We start from the raw sequence: 25,430 nt of genomic DNA, 5'->3' as shown, positions 1-25,430 counted from the left end.
ATTGGTCGAAAAAGAAACAGGTCAACCTAGAGGCAGTAAGGGTAAAAGCAGACGAATTCAGGCTGGTACTTACTAACAAACATGTAGCCTTAGAACAGAGACGAAGAGGACATAGAGGTAATAAATGAAACCGCAACTAGGCTGGCTTCAGAGGCAGCAATTGAAGTGGGAGGCAAGACACCAAGGCAACCCCTAGGCAAGCTCTCATACGTAACTAAGGACCTAATAAAGAAGCGATAAAGAATGAAAGTGTCCAACTCAAGAGATAAGATAGAATACGTAGAACTGTCAAAACTGATGAACAGGGCGAAAATATGTGATATTCGAAACTATAACGTGAGAATGAATGAAGAAGCCGTAAAAAATGGACGCAGCCTGAAATCAGTCAGACGGAAACTTGGCATAGGACAAACCAAGATGTATGCACTGAAAGATAAGCAGGATAATATCATCAGCAATCTCGAAGATATAGTAAAAGCTGTGGAAGAATTCTATACTGACCCGTACAGTACCCAGAGGACTCAGGATACCTCAATTAGAAACAGTAATGAACAGGACATAGAAAATCCTCCTATAACGAGCGATGAGGTCCGAAGGGTCTTGCAAGACATGAAACGAGGAAGAGCGGCAGGAGAAGATGGAATAACAGTCGATTTAATCAAAGATGGAGGATACATAATGCTTGGAAAACTGGCGGCTCTTTATACGAAGTTCTTATCGACTGCAAGGGTCCCATAAAAGTGGAAGAATGCAAACATTATACTAATCCACAAAAATGGAGACGTTAAAGATTTGAAAAAATATAGGCCCATTAGCTTACTCCCAGTATTATATAAAATATTTAACAAAATATTCTCCACTGGAATAATGGCAACACTGCACTTCAGTCAACCAAAGGAACAGGCTGGCTTCAGGAAGGGATACTCTACAATGGATCACATCCATGTCATTAATCAGGTCATCGAGAAATCCGCAGAGTACAATAAGCCTCTCTATATGGCTTTCATAGATTACGAAAAGGCATTTGATTCAATAGAGATACCAGCAGTCATAGAGTCGTTACGTAATCAAGGAGTACAGAACGCCTACGTAAATACCTTGGAAAATATCTACATAGGTTGTACTGCTACCTTAATTCTACACAAGAAAAGCAGGAAGATACCTATAAAGAAAGGGGTCAGACAGGGAGACACACTCTCTTCAATGCTATTCACTGCGTCCTTGGAAGAAGTATTCAACCTATTAAACTGGGAAGGCTTAGGAGTACAGATCGACGGCGAATATCTCAGCAACCTTCGGTTTGCCGATGACATTGTTCTATTCAGCAACAATGCGGACGCGTTACAACAAATGATTGAGGACCTAAACAGAGAGAGTGTAAGCGTGTGGTTGAACATTAGCATGCAGAAGACAAAAATAACGATAAATAGCCGGGCAAAGGAACAAGTGTTCAGGATGGCCAGTCAGCCTCTAGAGTCTGTGAAGGAGTACGTTTACCTAGGTCAATTATTCACAGGGAAATTAACCCTGATCATGAGAAGAAAATTCATAGAAGAATAAAAATGGGTTGGATCGCATACGGCAGACATTGTCAGTTGACTGGAAGCTTACCATTATCATTGAAAAGGGAGGTGTACAATCAGTGCATTTTTGCTGACATATGGGGCAGAGACTTGGAGACCGACAAAAAAGCGTTAGAGCAAGTTAAGGACCGTGCAAAGAGCGATGGAACGAAGATTGCTAGGCATAACGTTAAGAGACAGAAAGAGAGCGGTTTGGATCAGAGAGCAAACAGGTATAGCCGATATTCTAATTCACATTAAGAGAAAAAAAATGGAGCTGGGCAGGTCATGTAATGCGCCGGTTAGATAACCGTTGGACCATTAGGTTTGCAGAATGGGTACTAAGAGGAGAGAAAAGCAGTCAAGGACGGCAGAAGACAAGGTGGAGCAATGAAATCAGGAAATTCGCGGCCGCTAGTTGGAATCGGTTGGCGCAGGACAGGGGTAATTGGAGATCGCAGGGAGAGGCCTTCGTCCTGCAGTGGACATAACACATGATGATGATGATGATGATGATGATGATGATGATGATGATGATTCGGAGAAACATCCATCGGCCGGAACGATTGCTGCCACTTCACACTGGAGTAAATTGTAGACAACTGGCACGAAGTTTTCACCACCTTTAGCAAACAGATGCTCATAGATAGTGGTAGAAAAAATTGACGTCTCATCACGGCTTCCTTCATGCACCCCGATACACATTCTCCAGAGACTAACTACTCCGTTTGTCTATTGTGACAGCTCGCTGTGGCAGACAACGAGTGCGATGACATGGGGTCATGCGCGGGCATTAATTATTCATTTATGCTACACCTACTTAGCAAGTGCAAGTTTTTAATGTTACTGCATTCAAATTTCACGCTGATCTCGCAAGTGCTTGTAATAACACTACAAACACACACACGCGCGCGCGCGCACGCACACGCACACGAACTTTGTATCCGTTTTTACCCCTCAAACTTATTCTCTATGTAAGCCTTCTTGTGCACACGAGTCAAGGCTACGTACCTGAATGGCACTGGCCAGTGTCATCTTGTATTTGTCGAGGAACTCTTCTTTAATTAGCTCTAAGTCCCTCTCGCAGCGTGACAATATCACCCGCTTGAGCACTTTGTCATTGGTGCCGAGTCCCTGCGGTTGATAAAATGGCACAGAACGCGCATTAAGCCCATTCATCATGTTTTCTTTTCGTGTCAGTTAGATTTAAAAACACGTTAAAGAATACCATATGGTCAAAATTATCCGGGAACCGTCCACTACAGCGGCTCTCATAAACTCAGCGCTGATTTGGGACCATGTCACTAGAAGAAACTGCAGACATATTACCAGGTGTTTCTTTTTATGCAAATAACTTTATTTTAAAAGAAATTGTCACACGTAGGTCTCTGCCTTTTTTTCCATAGAATACATGGCTACGAGGACATTAGTGGTAAAATAATGTCAGCGATAGTTTCGCGAATTAACTGAAGTGTACAAATTAATTTTAATATTCACTTTAGAGCGCAAGTTCTAATTGCAGCATTGAAGCCTGCGAGTGGCGAAGTCATGTAGGCTGAGGAAAAACCCTAACCGCGACCCTATTCTCAAACGATCCTCGACTTAAGCTGTTCCTCCACTTCACCGAGTCGAGCGCAGCGCCATCTCTCGATTGAACCAGGCACTGTGTTTCTGAAATATTGACGCGAAGTGTCATTGAAGCGCAGTGACATTTTCAGTCAAGGGGTGGTGCTGCCATCCTCTTTCTTCAATCGAGGTGGAGTGTTAAGTGGAGGAGCGTTCTTGAATACGAAGGTAAGACTAGCACTGCTTTCGAGGTATCTGCCCCTAAAGTCGGCGTAAAAGGTGCGGCGTCTAATATTGTCCTGAACTGTTAGAGGCACGCCTTTAGGAAATTATATATATATTCGTGTCTGATACACCTTTGTGTGTTCCTGACGACGTGCCTGCGACACAACAAAGCAGAAGAGGCCATACCAACGAACCCATGTAGCTACCCTGACTTCATTGCACTAGCTCTTTCAGTCTGCTATGCTATGTAGGCTATGCATTTTTTCTTGTTTAGCAGAAAGTAAGACCTTTTAGTATTCACTTTCTAAGTTATCTTACGCCATAGTTGTTAAAATCCGTTGTTCCCACGCGGCCTACAGTGCTCAGTTCCTCGAAACGGCGTTTTCGGCACTCGCTTCTTCGCAGTTCTGGAAACGACTCGTAAATGTCTTTGGAAGTTGCCTGATGATGATGATGATGACAGAAGCTTATTGGCGCAAGGGCATCTAAAGCCAAAGAGCGCCAGGATATGTGTTTTGGTTTAGTAAAATTGCGAGGTTAGGGCAATGACTTAAAATAAAGGCTGTATAGAGGCCTACGCGTACGATACCTTTATGAACATTAGTGCATCAATTCTAAGATAATTACTAAGATATATATAAGGCCTTAAATGCGTTGGATACAGGCACACATGTTAAATTATTCTTTATTGTCCGAGTCCCTTGGTGTACAATTCTTGCCTATGCAAGAAGTGCAAGAGCTCAGACATACTTTGCACATCAGATTGTACCTCACCTGTGAGGCACAATCTGATGGTTAGGATGGACTGAGATGATTTCTAGAAAGTTAACTTCCGCAAGATAATTAAGCACTCATTTAACGCGATAGCGTTAAGGAGCTCGTGTCGCAGAAAAGCCGGTGTCGTCGGCGTCGGTGTCGGCGTCGGGTGTCGGCGTCGGCGTTTGCGGCGTTGACCGTGAGCGATAAATCACGGCAGGCGCTTCATAAATAAAAAGCAACTTCCAAGATTGGCCCGGTGGGAATCGAACCAGGGTCTCCGGAGTGTGAGACGGAGACGCTACCATTTCCGCTGCATTTCTTCTGCGCTTTCCGCACACGCAGAGCCATCTTGCGGCAAACACAGAAGACCCCCTCCTCTCAATGTACGGCGCTGCCCCGACAGGAGGCGCGCCGCGCGCGCATTGGGACCGCTGCCAGGCGCGTCGCGGGACTCCCTCTCTCCTGACGACGCTTCGCCGTGCTCCCGGTTTAGATTACTATCTATCTCTCTGCCCGTGCCGATCACGACGTTTGGCTGGCGTAGATCGTTTCCCCTCCGAGACACCGAGTTCTTTGGTTCGTTTCGTTCGCTCAGGCGCACGTTTCGTTGCCGCGCCGAACGCTGCGTTGTTCGACGCTCACCGCGTGATAGGTGGGCGCTAAGTCCGATGCGGGGCGCATCGTAAGTGATCGCTGTGCCGTAGCGCATTGTCTTATACCCCTTGGCGGGTCGACGGGAACGCTGTCGCGTCCCACTCTTGAAGGCGAAGCTTAAGCGTCCTCCAAATTTTTAAAGTTAAAAAGCGCATCCTCTGATAAGAATATTGCGGGATGGGGGGTATATGATGTGAATAGAGTTCCTTAGGATGAGCCACTCGCTCTCGTTGAAGTTCAGGACATTGAAGGAGGACATGTAGCACGGCTCGGTTCTCACCGCAGAGTGTGCAGTTCGGTGGGTCAGTTCCAGTCAAGAGGTATTTGTGTGTGCCATAAGTGTGTCCTATTCTGAGTCGTGCCAGGGTGACTTCGGTGTATCTATCAAGCTTCAGTGGGAAAGATTTCGTTAACTGCGGTTTAAGCCGGTGCAGCTTATTTACAACTTCCTTGTCCCACTCAGCCTGCCAATGATTATTGAGCGCCTTTCGTACCGCAGGTTTCCTATCTACACCAGGTACCCAGCTTACATCAATTGTAGCCCGACTTGTCCAGCATTTTTGTCCGCCATATCATTGCCTGCGGTCCCAGAGTGGCCTGGCACCCAGCATACAACAAGAGTAAGGTTTTGTTTATACGTTACGTGAATGTGTTTTAGGCGCATGTTTAGTATGGGGTTTCGGCTTGCTTTGCCGCAGGACAGAGCTGTGACAACGCTTAAAGAATCTGTGTATATTATAGACTTTTGTATTTTGTGCTGTACTATGTACTCAACAGTTATCAGAATACCGTACGCTTCCGCTGTAAAGATGCTGCTATGGTTATGCAAGGTTTTAGAGTTGAAGTTTGGGCCATGGGCTGCACATGATACTGAAGTTGCAGACTTTGAAGCATCCGTAAATATGCCATAGATCTATACTTGTCTTCAAGGGCCACAAAATGTTGCTGGAGGAGGGCATTTGGACAACTCTTTTTTAAGTTTGGTAAAGGACAAGTCACAGGTGACTGTACGTTGCTCACAAGGTGGGATGGGCTCAACGTAGTCGCTTTCGTGCAGATCTGTGAAAACTACTCCGAGTTTTTCCGGAACAGATTTTACTGCTAACGGGAACGGCGGGGCGTGTGAAGGCCTGTTTAAACACAACTGATTTGTGGACTGATCACTTACGAGTGCTTTGCAAGGATGTCGTTTTAGCGACATGGTTCTTATTGCATAGGTGACTCCGAGATATGTACGCTGATAATCCAGTGGCCACTAATCCGACTCTGCATAGAGACTTTGGGCAGGGCTCGTACGAAAGGCACCAAGTGCTAGGCGGATACCTAAGTGATAGGCAGGATCGAGTACCTTAAGTGTTGTCTTAGAAGCCGACTGGTAAACAGTGCAACCATAGCCTATGCGTGACAACACATGGTTTTTAAAAAGAGATAGGAGGCAATACCTATTTGTTCCCCACGACTGGCGAGATAAAATCTTTAAAAGGTTCATAGTTTTAAGACATTTCAGCTTCAAGTTTGGAAGTTGCTTGTTTCTAAATATCTTTTGTGGGAAGCTTCTGCAAACGTTGCAGCTAATCTTCGTCTTTTAGGTAGGCTGAGGGTTAGCGAGGCTGCAGCACATAATATTGGGCCGAGTTTGAACGAAAACAAGAACCAAAACAATTGTATCAAACAGGCAGGAGGAAGTTGGTACGGGCTTAGTGACGCCTTTGTCGTCTTCATTTCGTCGGTCTTTCTGCGCGGACTTCTGAATAATTTAGTTCTCTTAAATTTTGCACCAGCTCTCAAGGAGATGTCCCGTATAGGAATCGTATGAGGGCGAACTGTTGCGTCAATCGGAGGGGAAGGCTCCTTAACGAATATGCATTGTATACTGAGCCTAAGGCTGGATTTATCATGGTGGACCGAATTTCACATTCAGTGCGCCGCTGAGCACGACGTGTCTCAGTGCCGCCCAATCAGGCCGCACGTGAGGGCATCGCAGAAGGATTGCACGGCGACGTTCATTCCTTGTAGCTACGTCACGTTTTGTCTGCAGATGGAATCAACGATTCAGCTTGTCGTGTAAATCCATCTTAAACACTGTGATTCGTATTATGTGAGCAAGTGCATGCACCAGTCTTTAGTCGGTGATTTTTGTAGCACGTACGTTCAAGGACACGGCTCGCTTCGATAAGCTGTATACCAGCTGTCGCTCGTGTCTACTACAGGTACACTCATAGGGCTGCATTTTTGATCAGTCAGCTTCGGAGATATCCAATGGTCCTTACTGTGTGTGTCGTTCTGCCTGCGCTACAACGAAGTAGACAGTGCAGTGATATTCGTCCATCGTCACAGTGCTCGAGAACTACAGTGATCGACAGCTATAGTGAGAAGCATCACAAAAGCTGGGCCACTTCCATAAAACAAGGCCCTGTAAGAACAAATAAAAAAATAGGCGCTAAATGCCACCCCCCCCCCCTTCCCAAAATGCAAGAATATCTTAGAAAGCGTGCTCCCGATGAAGTGCCGCTTGCCGCTATGATTACCATTGTACAAATATCGGGAGGCATCTACAGTAAAACAACAATAAACATAACAGTCTTACCCCTCCGTATAAAAATCCTGCTCATAGAAGGCGAATTTTCATTCTACAACGAAAAATCACCCACAACGATCAAAGCACAAGCTTGCCACCGAAGCGCAGGGCAACCACGCAATGAACTCAGAGCAACACATAGGAGCAAGCCGCGAGTTAACGAGCAAAAGTGAGTTTCTAGCAAAATCATACAATGAAGAAAGCAATTGCCAAACAAGAAGGGGGGGAGACGCGATGACTACTAACTAGGCGAGTAAAAACATTTAACGTGATACGCAGTAGCGAAACGGGAATTAAGCCCTATTTCCCAAATTCGTGGGTAAAAAAAATAAAATAATAAAGCGCCTCACCTTTATACAGTAGTACAGCTTTTCGGCAAAATAAAAAGGAGGACTGTAGACGCACTTCACTGCAAAAGAAAGTAAACAAATCGCCCAAATCGCTGTATACATGGCGCAGATAACGGGTACATGATTGAATTGCTTGCCTGAGGAGCATGCAGTGAAAATATACGCAACTAGGGACAACAATTGCTAAAACAGTTTTCACCAACAAAATGAAGTCTCTTAAATAAGCGTCGATGTGTCGGCTACTAGTTGTTAGAGAGAAGCTCGGAGAGGAATTGGCAACTGCATCATCTCTTGATGATGATGTAAATCTTTTTACTTACAGAGTTGACCTCGAGGCCTCGCATGATGCCGAGCCTGAGCAAAGCCCCAGCATGATGATGGGTGATGACATGACAGCATGATCGCTTTGAGCTGGCGATAACGCGTACCATCACTCATGGTGCATTCGATTGGTCCCTACAGCACTTAGAGTCGATTTGCAGCAGTGTGGAGCCCTTTTGAGAATGGCACCAGAAAAACGAGCAGTCGCAGCAGCCACGTAAACGGAATTCTGCCGCATCTCGGTCCTGCTCCCAGCTAGAAGGTGAGGTCGCCTCCGATAGTTCTGATCTATAGAGTGCGTCGCTCTGAATGAACCAGCCGGATGTAAAGCGCATCGCCAGAACGGTCGAAAGCGACCACTCGAATGTACCGTTAGTAGGAATGGTGACAGGAGATGGGAAGCCTAGAAAGAGGTCATTGCATGTTAACTCTTGATCAGAACGTTTAAGTACCCGTGTCGCCTTATCGCCATTTTTTTCCAGAGCAGAAAGCTCTAGCAACGCTTAACAGCTAACGCACCGGCCAAACACCAAGTCATGCGGCCTACACTTGCATTACTGCGACTCAATATGCGCATCTGGCGCCTCGCCGGGTGGTAAACTGCGTAACGGTGTGTCAAAGAGCTCTGGCGCAAAATGCCTTCGATTAATCTTCGCCTATGGAAATTCGTAGGAGGACGCTTTTCTGGATTTTTCATTACTGCTGAAAAGTGTTCGAGGGGTCCTAACAACGCAACCATCTTTAATAATAGAGGGCATAACATAGCGTTCCACAGGAAACAGAAAAAAGATCAAACATCGTAAAACATTAGAACGGAAGGACATATGAAAAGAGATCCGGGTATTACAACATCGACCACAACACAGATCGCTGCGTCACTCCCAGTGTACATGCTTCGATGGCCGCCATGACAACAAACTTCATCCTTCGAACCCGCGAAAGCGACCGATGCGCACTCAAGGCAGTAGACGCACCGATGGCGAGGAATCCCCGGCGGAGGTCTCCGCTCATCTCGCTCTTGATGGCCTCCATGACGGTGTGGTTGGCGAGCGCGTTGTACTCGCGAAACACGAGGCGCAGCTGGTCGTGGCTCTGGTTGGCGATGATGCGGTTGAACGCCGACACGTCCGTGCCCCAGCGCATTACGCCCGCCCGGTACAGCTGCTGTGAGCAACCGCGTACGCGACAAAGTTGACGTTCCCGAAGACATCGTCATAAGGTGAGCGGTAACATCACGCACCAAGGCGACTTGCATGACATACTTACACCGCTGAAAAAGAACGAAAAAAAAAACTAGGCGGAAAACAAGACAAAACGGGCGCTGGCCTATCTTCAGCGCCCGTCTTGCCTTCGTATAGCGTTTGTTGTTGTTGTTGTTTTGGCGCTGTAAATATGTCACATATCTATGTGGCCCATGGCTCAGTCAATGAACGTAATGCTAGCTCATGCGTATCTACAAATAGGTACTACAAGCACGACAAAACAAGAGAAAAAAAATGTTATGCCACAATTTATTTATCAGGGGAAGCTTCTGATGCAAAAATAATTTGCTTTGCAAGACCTGAATTCAATACTTATTGAGCGAGGAAAGTGTGAGATGAGCACAAAGAACGTGCCTTACACGCTAATGACTTATTAGCCTAATAAATAAGCTGGTACTGTAATTCTTTGGCAAAGCTGCTAGTTCTTTACGAGTGGTACGAGCGTTGAAGAAACGCATAGAGAACATCCATGGAGATACCCGAAGACATCGCTGAGGTTGTGAAAGGCAGCTACAGTTATTGCGGTGCGACCTACTGACATGTCGAGAGCTGAAAAAAGACAACGCATTTGTCGTCGAAATTTGTTTTATGCGGTCTATCTTAGTGGGTCCCGTGAAGCCTTAGAAAAAATAAATGTCACTCGCCGTGGTATGTCATCCCAACCCAGAATCAGTGGCCAGTTTTCTACAAGATGCGCGTTTCAACTCTTTCCAGCTCGTTCACTGGCGGAATGCTGAAAGGATGGCTGCAATACTCACATTAGCGTCACTGCGCGCACGGGCAGGATCCAAGGGGGCGTTTTCTTCCCGCTGACCCTGGAAAACACTGCCTTCTTAATCTAATGTGCTTAGTAACACTATGCATAAATGTGCCATCAAAACGCATTTGTACACGGCAGAATAGCCTGCCCGTAACAGAGCTGACGAGAACGCCTTTTTTTTTTTTGAGGTTAAACTCGTGATACAGGTATCATAGACGACAAGAGCGTCCAAAGTAGGTTTTGTGTACTGCATGAATAAATTAAGGAAGTCAAGAAGAATATAAAAGTAGTCATAACGCAGAACATCGAGAACTGAAATGGCAGGAGTTAGTTATGGAAGCCGGATCATTTTAGATAAAAATTGACTCTTGGCAGGCAACAGCACGAAGCTGGTTCTGCAATCGTATACTATGGAAGCTGCGCCCTCGCTATCCTTCACAATTACGTCACCATTCACACTTGCCGCGAACTTTCGCTGTTGGAAGAGTAATTCATTTGCTGTGCTCAAAAGTGTAAAACCGGGAACCTAGCTTCGCGCAGTAGACGTCACAAAGATGTAAACCCTGTAAAGATGCAACCCTGTCGCAAGTGCTGCCATTCGTTTGCGCATTTGTTTCTCTAACGCTGTGTGCTCGGCGCTTTTCCCGTTAGAAACGTTATCGGCGCGCGTAGCTGTTCTAGCAGAAAAGTATCCGACACAGTGTCGGTGAAATGATGGCGTAGGCTGACGACGTTTAACTTCTGTGGGACACATGCGTACAAAACCTGGATAGACGTATGAAAGCAATTGCCTGTGCCGTGTAGTCGGTATTCAGTTTATACGACTAAAATGCGGCGCGCGTGCTGCCAAAGCAGATATGCGATACTTGGCGAGATATAATTCATTCCTTATAATCGATGGCGACAACTATCGATTTTGAGCCCAACGCGAGAAACATTTGCGAACAGAATCTAGTGCACCTAATAAATATGTGCAGAACTCGGATTGCGAACGCCCATGCCAAGAATGGAAGGAAGCCTTTTCAGTATTCGATAGTCTCTATGAAAATGAAAGTTGATATTTCCTTATTCCTTATATAATCTATTCGTCGTACCGCTCTCGCGCACTTACATTACACATTGACACCAGTAGACGGCGGAAATCACCAGATGTGTCGCCGATGATGTCCTTCTCCAGTTGTTTATTAAATACTGAAAACAAAAATTATAGCTATTTTCAGAGAACCCAGAACACAGTAGCAGCACATATTGCGATCCTAATAACAAAACGAACAAGTCAGTGTCTGTGAATAACACAAAACTAGATAACATCGGCGCTGATCCGTGCCGCCATAACGAGATATTAATCGACGAATCCGAGTTACAGCTAATCATGTGACAATACGAGCAGTTTGTACAAGTACATGGGTAGAGGGTCGGCGTATTTTTTATTATTATTATTATTATTATTATTATTATTATTATTATTATTATTATTATTATTATTATGGTTATTGTTTGTGCACTCACGAGAGCACGCCGTCTGGTCTGCGTTGAAAGAGATGCTGAATTTCTATTTACGGATTCTTTTCATACTGTCTTATTTAGTGAGTGTTACACTGGAACAGTTCGAGTGTTTAATGTGTGTTCAGCATGAGACATGTCCTGAATGAGTAGTTTTAGGCCGACAAGCGTCATTTGAAAGAGAGCCGAAGTCGATGAGTATACATGAATGATGATTTTTAAAAAAATCTGCCCATCGACTAAATATGCCGCGGTAAGTTGGATTTAAGGCTGCTGCGGCAATACAAACTAAGTTCACTGCACCATCCATGTCCACCCCGGCGCCAAGTCTAAACGCAGGCGCGAACTAAAATCACTAAAGACCAGACTTGCAAGAAACTAAAGTAACTTATTACAATTACAATTACTCCATTCAAAAATGTAATTGATTACAGTTACACTCACTGCACCACAAAAGTAATTCCGGAATTACTCAATAGTAACCGAGAACTGCTACGTTACCTTCCTCTGAAATTTTAACACTGCGTGGGTGTAAGAAGGAGCTGGCCCGGCCCTTTCAGAGCGTCCTCTGCGGCCCTTCATACTAACGTTGCTTCATACCTTGTTTATCTGCACTAACAATCGCTTTTTAAGAATTTCGCTGGTCATCGTTCCTCGTTTTTGTTGTGAAAACACCAGCAGCGACACAGAAAACTTGCTCGAGTAGGAAAAAAAGAGAGAGAAAGACAGGAAGGTTAACCAGTTCGTTCAATATGAGCACTGGAAGGTAAGGCGGTGTTCTAACGTGTACGGACCTTGCACACAATAGTGTGGTTACTCAGCACATGGGACCTATATGCAGCACAGCACTTCATTGTTGCTGGGCCCCGGAGAATACGCTCCCGGTTGAGCCAATGTAAAGCTGGAAAAAAAAATCGTCCGTATGTGATCTCCTGGAATTTACTTCCCAAGTGGCCTTCGCTATCGAGACATACCAATTCACTTCATCGACCAACATTCGGTGGAGCGTCAAGACGACACTCGGAAACAAATATTGAGCCCCGGGTTTCACTGTCTGAACTTGCGAGAGAGGCTGCTGTGTTGCGCGATCTCGGGCGTTCTACTGCTTATCCCACCTAAGCAATGTTCTCAAGGCTGCATCGCTTGTTACAGCTTGTCTCGTCAATAAAGCAACTCATTGCATGTAATTAGTTACTGAAAAATGTAACTGAATTACAGTTATCGTTGCCAAGTAAACAAAGTAATCGTTAAATTAAAATGCAAAAAAATGCAATTGATTAAGAGTAATTAATTACACTTAATTCGTTATGCACAAGACCACGGGAGAAGCCGGAAGAGGGGGGAGAGGTCCGACGTTCGCCCCCCCCCTCCCCGAAATTTCTGTGTACCTGGATTCCTAGGCTAAAACAACTTGTAATCGATTGTATTTAGATTTAGGTACATGTTAGAAAACACCAGGGGGTGAAAAATATATCGTAGTGCCCCCACTACGGCGTGCCTCATAATCAGATCATGGTTTTGAGCCAGAATTAAATTTTTTTAATGCATCGATAATCCTGGCCGATAAGGTCCGTCTTCGCTGGAACACGGGCATATGAGAAAAGCGATCGCTCACTCCGGTGGTAGTAATCCTTGATCAGCCGGATGTCTTCGTTGCTGTGCGTGCAGAGTATTTCAATGAGGCACTCCTCGTCGGTGCCCAGACCAGCGATGGCCTTGCGGAGCTCGCGTGCCAAGTACTCGTGCAGCGGGTAGAGTAGCCCGACTATAATGTCCTCGAAGTTACTGCGCACGGTGGACTTCGCGTCCCTCATCAAGTCCTGCGATCATCATGCAAGGGCTGCCGTTGTTTGCTCTTCGTTACGTTTTTTTTTTCTCCTGTACTTTGCTTTAAACTCTGCTCGCCGAAAATCCTGCATGTGCGAGCATACATACCCGCGAAGAAGAAAGCAAATAAGAGAACGTACGAACGTGTACAGAAGGCTTACGCGTCCAAACGATTGCTTGTAGACTTTGACTATCTCCTGCCGCTGATAGTCCGATCTCGCGCACAGGATGTCGATGACCGCAGCGTGGTCTGTGGCTGAAATTGAAAACACATCGCACAGTGAGAGGTCCGACCACTCGTCTACGATACTGATGAGACAAGATGAATTATTCGTGCGAATCAGCGTGCTCCGTGATCGTGGCGCAGCGCAACATAGCATTCATTGGCTTTGTGAGTACCTTGAAGCAGATGCGATGTGTAATATTATGGTCGCAAGCATCGTATCCAACAGCAGCGCTCCTGAAACTCTGCTACGCAGACAAACTGGCAGATTTTGAACGGCGCTTTGTTCTTTCTGCTAGCGATCGAAGTTTACGTCATTTTAAAGGACTGTATCGTAAGGCAGGAATGGTCACACGCTTGTGCGACGCTTGCGTCAGTTTTCTGAGGATAAAAGGAGCTAATCTAGCTGAGCATACGCTTAGACAGCATGCTTTGCCCGTATTCACAAAACTTCCCATATGCAATAGCGTTTCCTCATTTAGCGTACGGGCTGTTTGGGCTCTGACTAAACTGACGATAGCAATCGGTGGGAGAAAGAGGGGACCGTTGCGGTGGTGACCATCCTTGCACGTCGCTCATTGCAGGCATTGATTGATTGATTGATTGATTGATTGATTGATTGATTGATTGATTGATTGATTGATTGATTGATTGATTGATTGATTGATTGATTGATTGATTGATTGATTGATTGATTGATTGATTGATTGATTGATTGACGTTGCACCTTGAGGTGTGAGCGTTCCATGTTAACCAGACTACTTGTAGTTGATTAACATGTACCTCAATGTAAGTACACGAACGCTTTTTCTTTCTTTATATTTTTTTCATTCAGCCTTCATCGAAGTGGGCCGCCGCTTCGAGTCACTGTACCTACGCGGAGGGTGTCTACTGTGTGCAGACTGTAACTCAATGTCGTCGAGTGTTCTGGCGATGTAGCCATCGATAGTGCAATTACCAACATACCCAAGGTGCGCTTTCAGAAGACAAAGCTCTTGTTACTGCTTGAAAGATTCGGCGAATAACATGTCTAACGCATAAGCAAGAAAAAAACTGAACGCTCGTCCTGTTCTTCTGGGCTTATTCACATAAAAAAAATGTTACGCTATAAATTACTGGCACGAGCAGATGCCATGTGATGTCCGACACACTAATGGCGAAGGCAGCACGCGTCCACAGCAAATAGCACTGACAAACAAATAATTTTCTTTATAGGGCCCTTGGGTTTTTCTGTGTCCACATGTTTTCCGCTCTAACTTTTCGGCTGAATATATACCAACACAGCAACAAGTTTTACTCAAACACATTAACACGTAGTGGTGCACCGACGGAGGAAGGTTGTTGGGCTTGCAAATCTTCAGAAGTCAGCCGACACAGTTCACCCCTCTCCCCATAATAACTAATCATTATATATATATATATATATATATATATATATATATATATATATATATATATATTGTGAGCACAATATTTGATTCTCATCTTTATCATCTGTACATATCACCACGAGCCGCGACTTCTTTGTCGTCGTGTGGCTCGGAATATGAGAGCACAGAGAACAGAGAAGTTCCTCAGATGTCATATAGCAACACATTTATGTCCACTGACTCCTCTCCCAGCGATCTCCAATTACGCCTTTCTTGCGCCATCTGACCCCAACTTATGCCTGCGAATTTCCTAATTTCATCACGCCATATAATTCTCTGCCATCCTCGATTGACACTTGCGCGCTTTGCTCGGACTTTGCCAACTTAGATCACATGCTCTGGCGGTGCCCCGCGTTACGGGGGGACGAAGACGTTGCGTCGTCCAAGTGGGAGCCTGCCCTACGCAGTCCCGATTTCGAAGCCCAACTATGGGCAGTCCAACGGGCCCGCAACGTGGCGGAGAGGCCAGGCCTTTCTGCCCTGATGTGGGAGCGGCCCGCTACGTGCACGTTCGCATGGACCTCAATAAAGTTTTTCCATCCATCCTCGAGTGCGCTTCCCGTCTCTTGGCACCCATTCTGCCACTCTAATTGTCCACCAGGTAGCTGCTCTACGCGTTACACGGCCGGCCCAGCTCTATTTCTTCCCCTTAATAACAACTGCAATTTACGCAACCCCATATATATATATATATATATATATATATATATATATATATATATATATATATATATATATATATATATATATATATATATATATATATATATATATATATATATATATATATATATATATATATATATGTATATATATATATATATATATATATATATATATATATATATATATATATATATACATACATACATACATATATATACACGTGCCAGAATATCAGCCCCCGGCCAAGAAAGACGTCTGCCGCGCCATGGTACCACGACCGTATAGCGTTCTAGCACCTAAGAACAGCAGCATTAGGTGGGCGAAAGCATACGAGAATATTCTGCTGATTCCACTGGCTCAGATATGATAAAAGACGGTTGACAAAAATGAATTCCATTTTATTCTCACATTAGGCTAGACAGCCACTCTCTAAAGCATGTGCGCGAAGCTTAAACGTGCGAAGATGTTAAAAATTATATTACAGGGTTTTACAAGCCAAAAGCAGGATAAGATTATGACGCACGCCTTATTGGGGGACTCTAGAATCATTTTGACCACGTGGGGTTGTTTAACGTGCACCCAATGCACGGGACACGGGCGTTTTTGCCTTACGCCTCCATCGCAATGCGGCCGCCGCGGCCGGGATTCGAGCCCGCGACCTCGTGCTTAACAGCGCAACACCAAAGCCACTAAGCAACCACAGTGGACAGTGGGAAGATGTAGCAACTAGAGATGCTCCTATATGGTTTCTGGCCAGCGAAATAACGATGTATCTATGCCAGCTAGCCCTGTTTAATTAAATGTGCTGCCGCGAATTACTCGTAATTTTTTTTCGCCCTCTCTCTTATCACTTACTCCATCCTTTCAAGGCTTTCCTGAGCACATCGACATCCTGATGGACATTGAAGTTCCTGTACGTCTTTATGGTTCCCTGTAGAGAGATAGAAACCGGTAACATTAATTTTTTTCATGCGTTCACTGTAGAAACGTGAGAAAAACAACCCATATAATACATAGATGCGACTACATAGACACAATAAAAGGAAATAAGTAAATGAGATGCCATCGCATGTTTTCTCGTGAATGACACTGTTCATAAAGCGGTAACATGTGGCATAATGATCAGGCGAAATACATCTATTTGCTTACGAAATGTAATCGACCTTCTAGAATAACAGGCCTGCAATGTGAACGTGTGGCTTAAGCGTAGCAATTAAGAAGCCCATCTAGATATGCTTGATCAATGAATAATGAAACGTAATTCGTAAAAAGCGCTGTGATCTCACCATATAACACAACTGCAAAGACATAATAAATGTGAAGCGCGAGAGATCGTGTACCAGAAATAGGCCTTGTTTTAAGCGCAGCGAAATGAACAGCCGCCAGCACACTTGTCGAGAGCGTGCGTGGGAAGAGGGCGCGCACCTCCTATAGGGCTGTGCGGTATGGAAGAAATGAGCAACGATAAGCAACATGACAAGTTTTGTCTTTTGTCGTTTCTCGCGTACGTCCTGCTATTGCTTAAGTTTGCGAGATTCAAGAGGCAGACGAGGAAATGCTTTATCGCTAGATCAAATAATAAGATTTGTTTTACTATGTCTTGTCTCTGTAGCGTTATTCAAATTTCGTAATAGCGCTTTCATGACAATTTCACTGCGCTTCAGATCGTTTGCGAGAGAGATCCCAGTTGCAACAAAGAAACAATCAGCGTCTCCTGAGAATACCACACACCGTGCGCGCCCAGCAGTCTCACCCGTCCTGGAGAATAGCAGGAGCTTCGGGCCCCCGACCCGCCGTAGTAACCAGGCGTCGTTGTACCCGACGTGCTTCCTCTAGACGCCGATGCATAGTGCGCACCGCTCTCGGGACAGGCGTATCCGAGGGTAGAGTAACCGGTGGCAGCGCGGCTGCTCGAACTGTAGCTGCTCGTCGGGTAGCCGGCAGCAGTCGGCGGCTCGTAACCAGGCCGCGCACTGACGGGAGGAAGAGCGCTTGGTGGCGGGTACAGGTCGGTCGAATAGCCGATCGACGACAACGACGGAGCCCGAAACGATCTTGCTTGCGTGGGCATCTCAGGTATGGAAGGCGATCCATGCGATGGGTACAGATTGGGTGCTCCAGGCATAAGCATTGTCATTGATGAATTTCTGCGTGGATACCCTTCTGGCTGAGAAGGTGGGTACCCTCCTTGCGAAGAAGGTGGGTACCCTCCTGGCGAAGAAGACGAATAGTAGCCTGCTGTTGAGTCTGAGTACATTGTCGGCGGATACACTGGAAAACGCCGAAGATAATTCGTATCAGCGTACAGGCACAGTCGTATTTGGAGAATAGAAAAAGCATAGTGAACGAGTACATAATGCTACGATCTGTTTATTATTGGACTAAAAAGGCGGACGCTTCGTGATCAAGTCTGGGGAACTTGGTGATCTATCGCGGCCTAGAGGTGCAGAACGCAGGATAATTGTTGACTAAACCTAAGAGACATGCTGATTTTTCTGGACAGCGCAGACAACCCGGGCACGACCCTATTCCTGTGCCAAGACCAGAGGTCGGCATCTCACTCATGAGTCGACTGACTCAGACGCAGACCTAGCCCTAAGACTGGGTGAGCCTGGCTGAGTATAATTTCTGTGAGTCTGAGTCCGAGTGAGCCCCGAGCAAAAAATATATATTTTGTGCATGCGTCTGAGTGAGTTCTGCTTATTTTTCCGACCTAAAATGTAAAACGTCGCTAAAGTCACGGCGATGGTGGCGCGCAGCGTGCACCCCACCACTGCATAAAATGAAAAATAAATATCGAACACGGGAATACGCGGCAGTCGCTCATATTTTCGTCCTGCAACGCCCTCACCTGCAACTCCTTTCCCCCGCGCTTCCTAGTTCCCTTGCAGAACGCCCGCGCATCAGTTTGGCGCGCGTTCTTATCGAAGCACCGGCAACACAAATTGAAGCCATTCAGACTTGACAGCTAGTTGATTGCGGCCACACTTCGAGCCCCCGTCGACCAGCGCCAAGCGTTCTATGGTCTCCTCGCTCCCGTACATTCCGTGCGCTCAGCGACTGAACATTGCCGCTTGCGCATCATGCGGTGCGGGCCTATTTCCCATGAGCCTTTCCATTCATATTAATGCGAAAGCATTATATGCCGCATGAACCGGAAAATCGCCCGGCGTTATCATCCAATGGTACCTAAACCCACGTGACCAAGTGATGATGTCACGTTCCCGGCACTTGCTGCGGCTCGCACCAAGAAGTAAACTGGTAGCGAAGCTCCCATAGAAGCACACATGTCAATAAAATGGCAGCTCGTTGCAACCGTCGCCATCTGCTTATCGGGAGGACAACTAACACCAAGAAAAAAATAACAGAAAGTGATGGCACAACCGGAAATGGCAGTGACGTCACGATCTCATGCCGCTCGGCGCGAATGTTTAAATTTCTTTAGCATCCGGCATTTCGACCAGCAGTTTTCTTTTGAGGCTGAGGCGAGCTTGCGACTCACCTCAGCTGAAACGCCAGCGTGTCATTAAACTATAGGAGTGGCGTGTGTCTTAATGCGAACGTAATTAGGCTGTTATTGACGGCAAATGCTACAGTGTGTTCCTTAGGAAAGTGAACGAATAGGATGAAAATAAATGACATGCCACAAAGGTTTCAAAAGGAACTTCACTTTTATGCGTCTAGAATGCTGCAACCAATATAGTTGACCAAACAAACGTGTTTCAATGGATGAAAAAACTATGGCCAGCACATAGTCGTAATGTATGGCAACGTATGCGAAACCATTTCCCAGCATCATTCGCAATTCCGTGCGACACCATGAAATCATATCGAACAGTTATCAGGCAAGAACACATTCCCCCACACTATCATTTATAAAACATTCGACTTAGTAATTTTTCTGCTCGTCGAACGCTGAGAGCCTTTTTGTTGCGGCAAGTGAACAGTCATAGCGCGACGATTCCTCGCGGCGCGTTCCGCATTTATCGCCACGACGAGACACAGTGCAGCGTGAACTTGCACGATAACAAAAAACCAGCAGTCACACCTTTCGCCAATAAATCCCGTGTGCTATAGGTCACTGAAAATTTGAAGTGAAGCGCACGCCACACTTTGAACAAACACGCAAGAAAACGGAACCCACCGCGCTTTTCCGCGCGTCGCCTCGCTCGTGCGGTTCGGTGTTTCCTTTTCTCTTGAGAGGTAATTTTGCTGTTTCTTGCGTGAAGAACATTATTAGCAAGACGTTTGTTCTTCTGGCTGAGCGTATTTAGCACGTGTGGCATAGAATATGAGCCGTACCCGCCGTGCTGCTTAGTGGCTATGGTGCTGGGCTGCTAAGCACAAGGTCGTGGGATCGAATCCCGGCCATGGCGGCCGCATTTTGATGGGGGGGCCCAATGCAAAAACACCCGTGAACTTATATTCAGGTGCAAGTTCAAGAACCCCGGGTGGTCCAAATTTGCGGAGTCCCCCAGCCATGCCCCATAATCAGGTCGTGGTTTCGGCACGTAAAACCCCATGATAAGAATATGAGCCGTGGCACCCGTTTACCACGCAGCCACCCGTTTGTTTTTGCACCCATCTTTTCCGGAAGAGCATGTGCATTACTTCCAGCGCGTAATTTTCCACAAGTCACTCGCAAGACCTTCGGTTTAAAGCACAGGAGTTGTTCTCAGTGGGTCACTCGTACCATCCCACAAACATTTCATTTGGCGCGGCTCGATCAGTGTACTGCGCATTTGGGATCGTTTTGGGAGGGATGTTTCCCTCACTGTATATGCACGTTGCAAGTGCCACTTTTACTTGACGCGTTGCTTGTGATGGCTAAAACATTCTTCTTGTAGTTTGTATCTGTCTTTGTATTTATGAAGTGTGTGTGACACATTCTCTTTTCTGTCCAATTCCCTATGTAAACAAGAAAATATATTTTTTTTGTATGGAATCACTGCTTCCTGTATTGTGTGCAACAGAGAAAAGCGGTTCAGAAACTGCAATAGTATTGCCACAAAGAGAGCTCTGATCACATTATTTATCCAATCTGCATGAGCCTTGCTTAGGTTCTTCGAGAAGATTGGCGGTTTTTCCAGTAAAAACGTTACGATCCGCAAGTTTACTACGTCTATTTGTACGGCATGCTTAAAAAGGAAATAGTAAAGCTCTTGCGCTCCACTAGAACATTTCTGCAACCAAAGGTAAACCAAACTCGAAAGCATTGCTATGGAAACCAAACCAAAACAGAGCTAAACTACGCGTCTAAAATTTCGGAAGACAAAATTAGTGGTCTGACTGGCCAATCGGAGCGCTGGCGGCAATGACGTAGCTTGGCCGCAGGGCCCTATGGGAGTGTCCACTCCTTACCTATATGTTTCTCTATGTGGTGCCAGGATGATCGCGTTTTGTTCTCGCAACTTGCCCGGATGTTCTCGCAACTTGCCCGGATGTTCTCGTTTGAGTGCCCGGATAACGGCTCTGGCTTTTGGCTCAAGGTCAACGACAACGGGAGCTAAACGCATTTCATGCTTCAAAACTGAAAGTGACACCTGTTATAACAAAAAAGACTCCAACAGCAAGTATAACTCGTGCTCGTTTCCTCTCGTGCCTGCCGAGAAAACTGCGCCCTCACTTGCGCCTAGCAGGCGACAAGTAGGATGGCCATGTTCCCCTCGCACATCAACAAAACCGTTGCCATGACAGCAGGCAAGATTTTTTTTTTTCTCAGAAGCATTGCCTAGGAGGCACAAGGGGAGAAAGTGACGCTAATGACGAAATTGCCGTTGACCTGCGAGGTATACCAGCTGCACATAGCCGTGCCGATATAGCTGATGGCTTAATGTGCGCTGTCTTCTCAAAGGCCTTTAGTTCGCGTTGAAGCGAGAGGCAGCAGGAAGGGCGATTCGCTCGCCGCTGCTGCAGCTCTTCGTCACGTCAGCGTTTTGACAGCGAGCGTACAAGCGGTCATAGAGTGAGATGTGTTCATGTTAACCTGTACGATGCTTGCTAATTTAGTTAGTAAGTGAATGCTAACTGCAGTTTATACGGCCGATGGAACTAATATCCTCAGTAATTCGTACAGCTGTCTAATAATTTATTATCGCAATCAATGCTTCGGCTTTCGGTGGAAACTGACGTTTTGTTAAATTATGTTAGCTCTAAGAAGAAGATATCCTGTGTAACATTAGGCAAAGGAATCTTTCCGCTTTCAACTCGCACAATGACACGCAAACCCGCCGCCGTATCTTGGCGCCTATGGCGTCACGCTTCTAAGCTCGAGTTCGCGGGTTTGATCGCGGCCGCAGCGGCCGCATCTCGGTGGGCCTAGAAATGCGAACAACGCTCGCGTACTTATAGATACAGGTGCACGTTAAAAGAACGCCAGGTAGGCAAAATTAATTCGTACTCGCCCCACTTCGGCGTCCCTCCTATTTACACGGTGGTTTTGGCATGCAAGTACAACTCGTGCTCGTACAACCCCGAAGATTAAATAACGCATGCACGCATCTTTTCTCACCTCCCGCAGGTGCGGCGGACGACGAAACCACGAAACCTGGCGGCGGCGCGCCCGACGCGGCCGGCGGCCGTTGGGGATCATCGAAACTCACCGATCCCACGGGTTCAGCCGGGTAGGCGGGCGATGGTGTTGAGTAGCGCGGCGAGTAAGGCGGGGGGCCCCGGTTGGCATTACCAGAGGTGTCCATCGCGCCGGGACCCGCCCGGAAACAGCGCACCTCTTGGCTTGCCTGCAGCATGGAAAATAGTGCCGTCCGTTCCGCAACCACCGCTGACAACAGTGACTTCAGCTGATGCAGCTGCGATGCGCGCCGGATAGGCTATCATACTTTCTAAGGCGCGCCCTTCCGCCGAGCGCCAGCTGCCGGAGATCTACTGTAGTAGGATACAATTTAAAAAAAAAAACAGCAGTTGGCAACCGAGGCACACGGACCGCGCGGTGTTGTGTTACTCCGCCAGCCAATCACAGAAACAAACAAAATCGTCGTCATGCGACCTTTTCAAAATTGCGTCGTACTTGACACCTCTGGAGCGTCTGCTGTTCTTGAAGAGTCTTTTCATCGGCGGAAGCGATGAGGTGTAAAACAGACATGGACAAAGTGCATGGAGTCTGAGCACTTCACTCTTCAAAAGTCCGCGGGACAGTTCATTTCACTGCTGAGTACGTTTTACTGATGAAATTTCACTGCCAACTGAAGTGGAACTTGACAATGAATAGTGGCAGTCGTGTAAGCGTTTTATTTCAGTTCAATAAAGAATTAGGCTTTCACCGTTCCACTATACTAGACGAATGAAAACGTATAAAATTACGCGCTTATAACTTTATTTTTGTGCTTACCGCCTTATTTAGGTCACAGAAAGAGTTTGAAGTACGAACTATTTTCAGCCTCGCGGAGGAACAGTGGCTGACAGTTATGAGGGCGTGAACCGGGCTTCATTGCAGACTTGAGTTGTATCTGACTATAGTTGACTCTCTGCTTGTTAGTCGCGCTGGTCGCAAACCGTTGTACTGCTCCTTCCATAAAAGCCTTTTACAGCAATGCTGTATGTGGCTAGCCGATTCGCCCGTCCGTCCGTCTGTCGCCTGTACACTGAAAACTCCTCCGGCGCAACCCCGTGCGCATGCGCGACAAAAAAAAAAGAGAAAGAGAGGCGCGTGACTGCCTGCGCCAGTAGTGACGTCGTTGCTCTCCGTCGCTACCGAGTGCGCACGCCGCAGTTTCTCTCCGGCTCCGAAATAGGTAGGCCACGCGTCATACGTACTCCTGAAGAGCAGGCAGCTTTCGATCAGCAATGCTGCGAGCAGAACCGGGATCGAGCTCGTCTACGCCGTGCCGATGCTGCAGCTCGGGCACAAGAACAGGCTCGTGCAGCCGAGCGCAAGCAGCAACTGCGTACCGAGGATCCGGCAGCCGTCCAAGCCGTCATTGAATGAACCATCGGGATTAACCCAGTGATAAACACCGGGGCCGCACGTTTCAGCTTCGCTGGTTAACCATCTGTACGGAGTGCTCGGGGGGTGATTTGCTGGTATTTCCCTAGGGCAATTTTAACGCTTAGAATTCGCATCCACATTCAATCTCCCGAAGGCATCTCAATGTGAACAAAGAATCTATTCAGAAGATCTAGAGAGTCCCTTGAACAACTCTCTGCGAAGCTGAGTTCCCCACGGCGTATTCATTCCCAGCTCTCCAGTGAAAACACGCACCACTACTGCGAATTTCCAGCCGTATAGATGCCCACTCGTGCACCGTCAGGCTATGTCATTTCTATATTTCTTATCAAGCAAGTCGACAGACATAGTGCTAAGACCGTTCATCGTTCCGCCTGATAGCTTGTGCCACATTAATTTCAGGCACGTCCTCATCCCTGTGTCTGACAAAAATAACACAGTCATTGAACAAAGGCGCACATCCGCACTCCTGACAATGAACAGACATTGCGGTCGCGATAATTACTTAAACTACGTTGTCTTAGGCGGCCATTAAGACATCGTCCCATTTGTCCTGTGAATTTCCTGCCACAAATGACAATGGCAGTTCATACACCAGTTCTTCACACAGAGCGCAGGCTGATGTGCCCTGCGCAAAATCTTCAGTGCTTTACCGGGACTGGTTATGCAGCATTACTTTATGTAAATGAGCAATTATACTAATGCAAGTCAGTAAACTTGGTTGAAGCTTGCAAAAAGATAATAGAATATAGCAGAAAAAGGAATCACTTCGTGGAATCAGTAGCATGTAGTTCAGGAGCTATGAACTTTACTTGCACTTGTGTATGACTTATGACAGTCAAAATGTCACACCTTTTCATGCGCGAGAGTATGAGCGTTGTACCACTGGATGCAATCCTCAAAAGCTGGGGCTGCGGTTAGTACGTGTCGCACAAGCGTAAGAGAGGCGAAAAATTACTAAACGCGTAGACATTTCATTCGACACTGCGCTTATCAACTATAGTCACCTTTTCGAAATCTTGGTATCAGAAATAGAAACCTTACCAAAGATAATTTTGTGCGGATGGCTGACAGGCGTGGCCGTGGTTGATGTCTACGATGCTATACCCCGGGTAGCACGAGCCGATAGCTGTGTATATATGCGAAACCGGGCAGCTGAGGAGAGGAAACGTAGAAGATATCAGGAAAAAAATGAAATTTCACCAAAAAATATCCTTCACATGTATGATTTCCCTGTTGAAGCAATTTCGCGCTAGTTCGATAAATAGGATCCAGCACTTGTTGTTCCTCTGCACAAGTGGCACATACCCGCCGTGGCGGGGACCTACCACGGTGGGTACGCGTACCATAATGACGAACCTATGTCATGGCTCGCGTCCACTATGGGTGGGGATAGGCCAGGAATCGGGGGGCAGGAGGTAGCTGAAGTAAATGCTTATGCGCACCACTTGTGGCGATCAATCAATATCCTCAACTTCTTCCTCGCTCTTGTCTTCAGATAATGCCTCTGAATAAGGCAGTTTAATATTGAATTCGACCATTCACTTTACTTTAGGCATTATTATTATTTTTTTTACTCTACCTGTTTATGCAAGGCTGACACACTGTTTTGTTTCAGTTATTATCGGTTTATTTCACATCTTCGATTACCTTGCTTATCATATTACCGCCCGGTTCGTGGCCTGTCCCCCACAGTGGGTAAATGTGTGCCATTATACGAGGAATCATCATTATCATCACCATCAGTTCTCAACAGTCCGACTCAAAATTAAGGAGGCACT

At 46.3% G+C, this 25,430-nt stretch overlaps 1 protein-coding gene across 7 annotated transcripts in view; it reads right to left on the bottom strand.

Moving 5' to 3' along the window:
- The window catches only part of LOC135912492 (annexin A13-like), a 28,414-nt gene extending 3,297 nt beyond the window's left edge, over positions 1 to 25,117 (bottom strand). The window contains exons 1-12 of one of the 7 annotated variants that reach the window (XM_065444940.2): positions 24,996 to 25,117; positions 24,694 to 24,804; positions 22,198 to 22,426; positions 17,440 to 17,957; positions 16,542 to 16,617; positions 13,529 to 13,623; positions 13,156 to 13,360; positions 11,149 to 11,228; positions 10,036 to 10,092; positions 8,990 to 9,179; positions 7,695 to 7,753; positions 2,574 to 2,696 (exon numbers count right to left, since the gene is read on the bottom strand). In XM_065444940.2, the coding sequence (XP_065301012.1) occupies positions 2,574 to 2,696; positions 7,695 to 7,753; positions 8,990 to 9,179; positions 10,036 to 10,092; positions 11,149 to 11,228; positions 13,156 to 13,360; positions 13,529 to 13,623; positions 16,542 to 16,617; positions 17,440 to 17,957; positions 22,198 to 22,384 (1,590 nt within the window). In that variant the 5' untranslated portion in view covers positions 22,385 to 22,426; positions 24,694 to 24,804; positions 24,996 to 25,117. Of the gene's footprint in view, positions 1 to 2,573; positions 2,697 to 7,694; positions 7,754 to 8,989; positions 9,180 to 10,035; positions 10,093 to 11,148; positions 11,229 to 13,155; positions 13,361 to 13,528; positions 13,624 to 16,541; positions 16,618 to 17,439; positions 17,958 to 22,197; positions 22,527 to 24,693; positions 24,878 to 24,995 lie in introns of those variants that run through there. The other 6 variants (XM_065444941.2, XM_065444942.2, XM_065444938.2 and 3 more) reach the window with 6 other exon arrangements.
- Positions 25,118 to 25,430: the final 313 nt, after the last annotated feature.

Source organism: Dermacentor albipictus, chromosome 1, assembly GCF_038994185.2.
Source record: "Dermacentor albipictus isolate Rhodes 1998 colony chromosome 1, USDA_Dalb.pri_finalv2, whole genome shotgun sequence".
Taxonomy (NCBI): domain Eukaryota; kingdom Metazoa; phylum Arthropoda; class Arachnida; order Ixodida; family Ixodidae; genus Dermacentor; species Dermacentor albipictus.
This window is presented reverse-complemented; position numbering and strand designations above follow the sequence as displayed.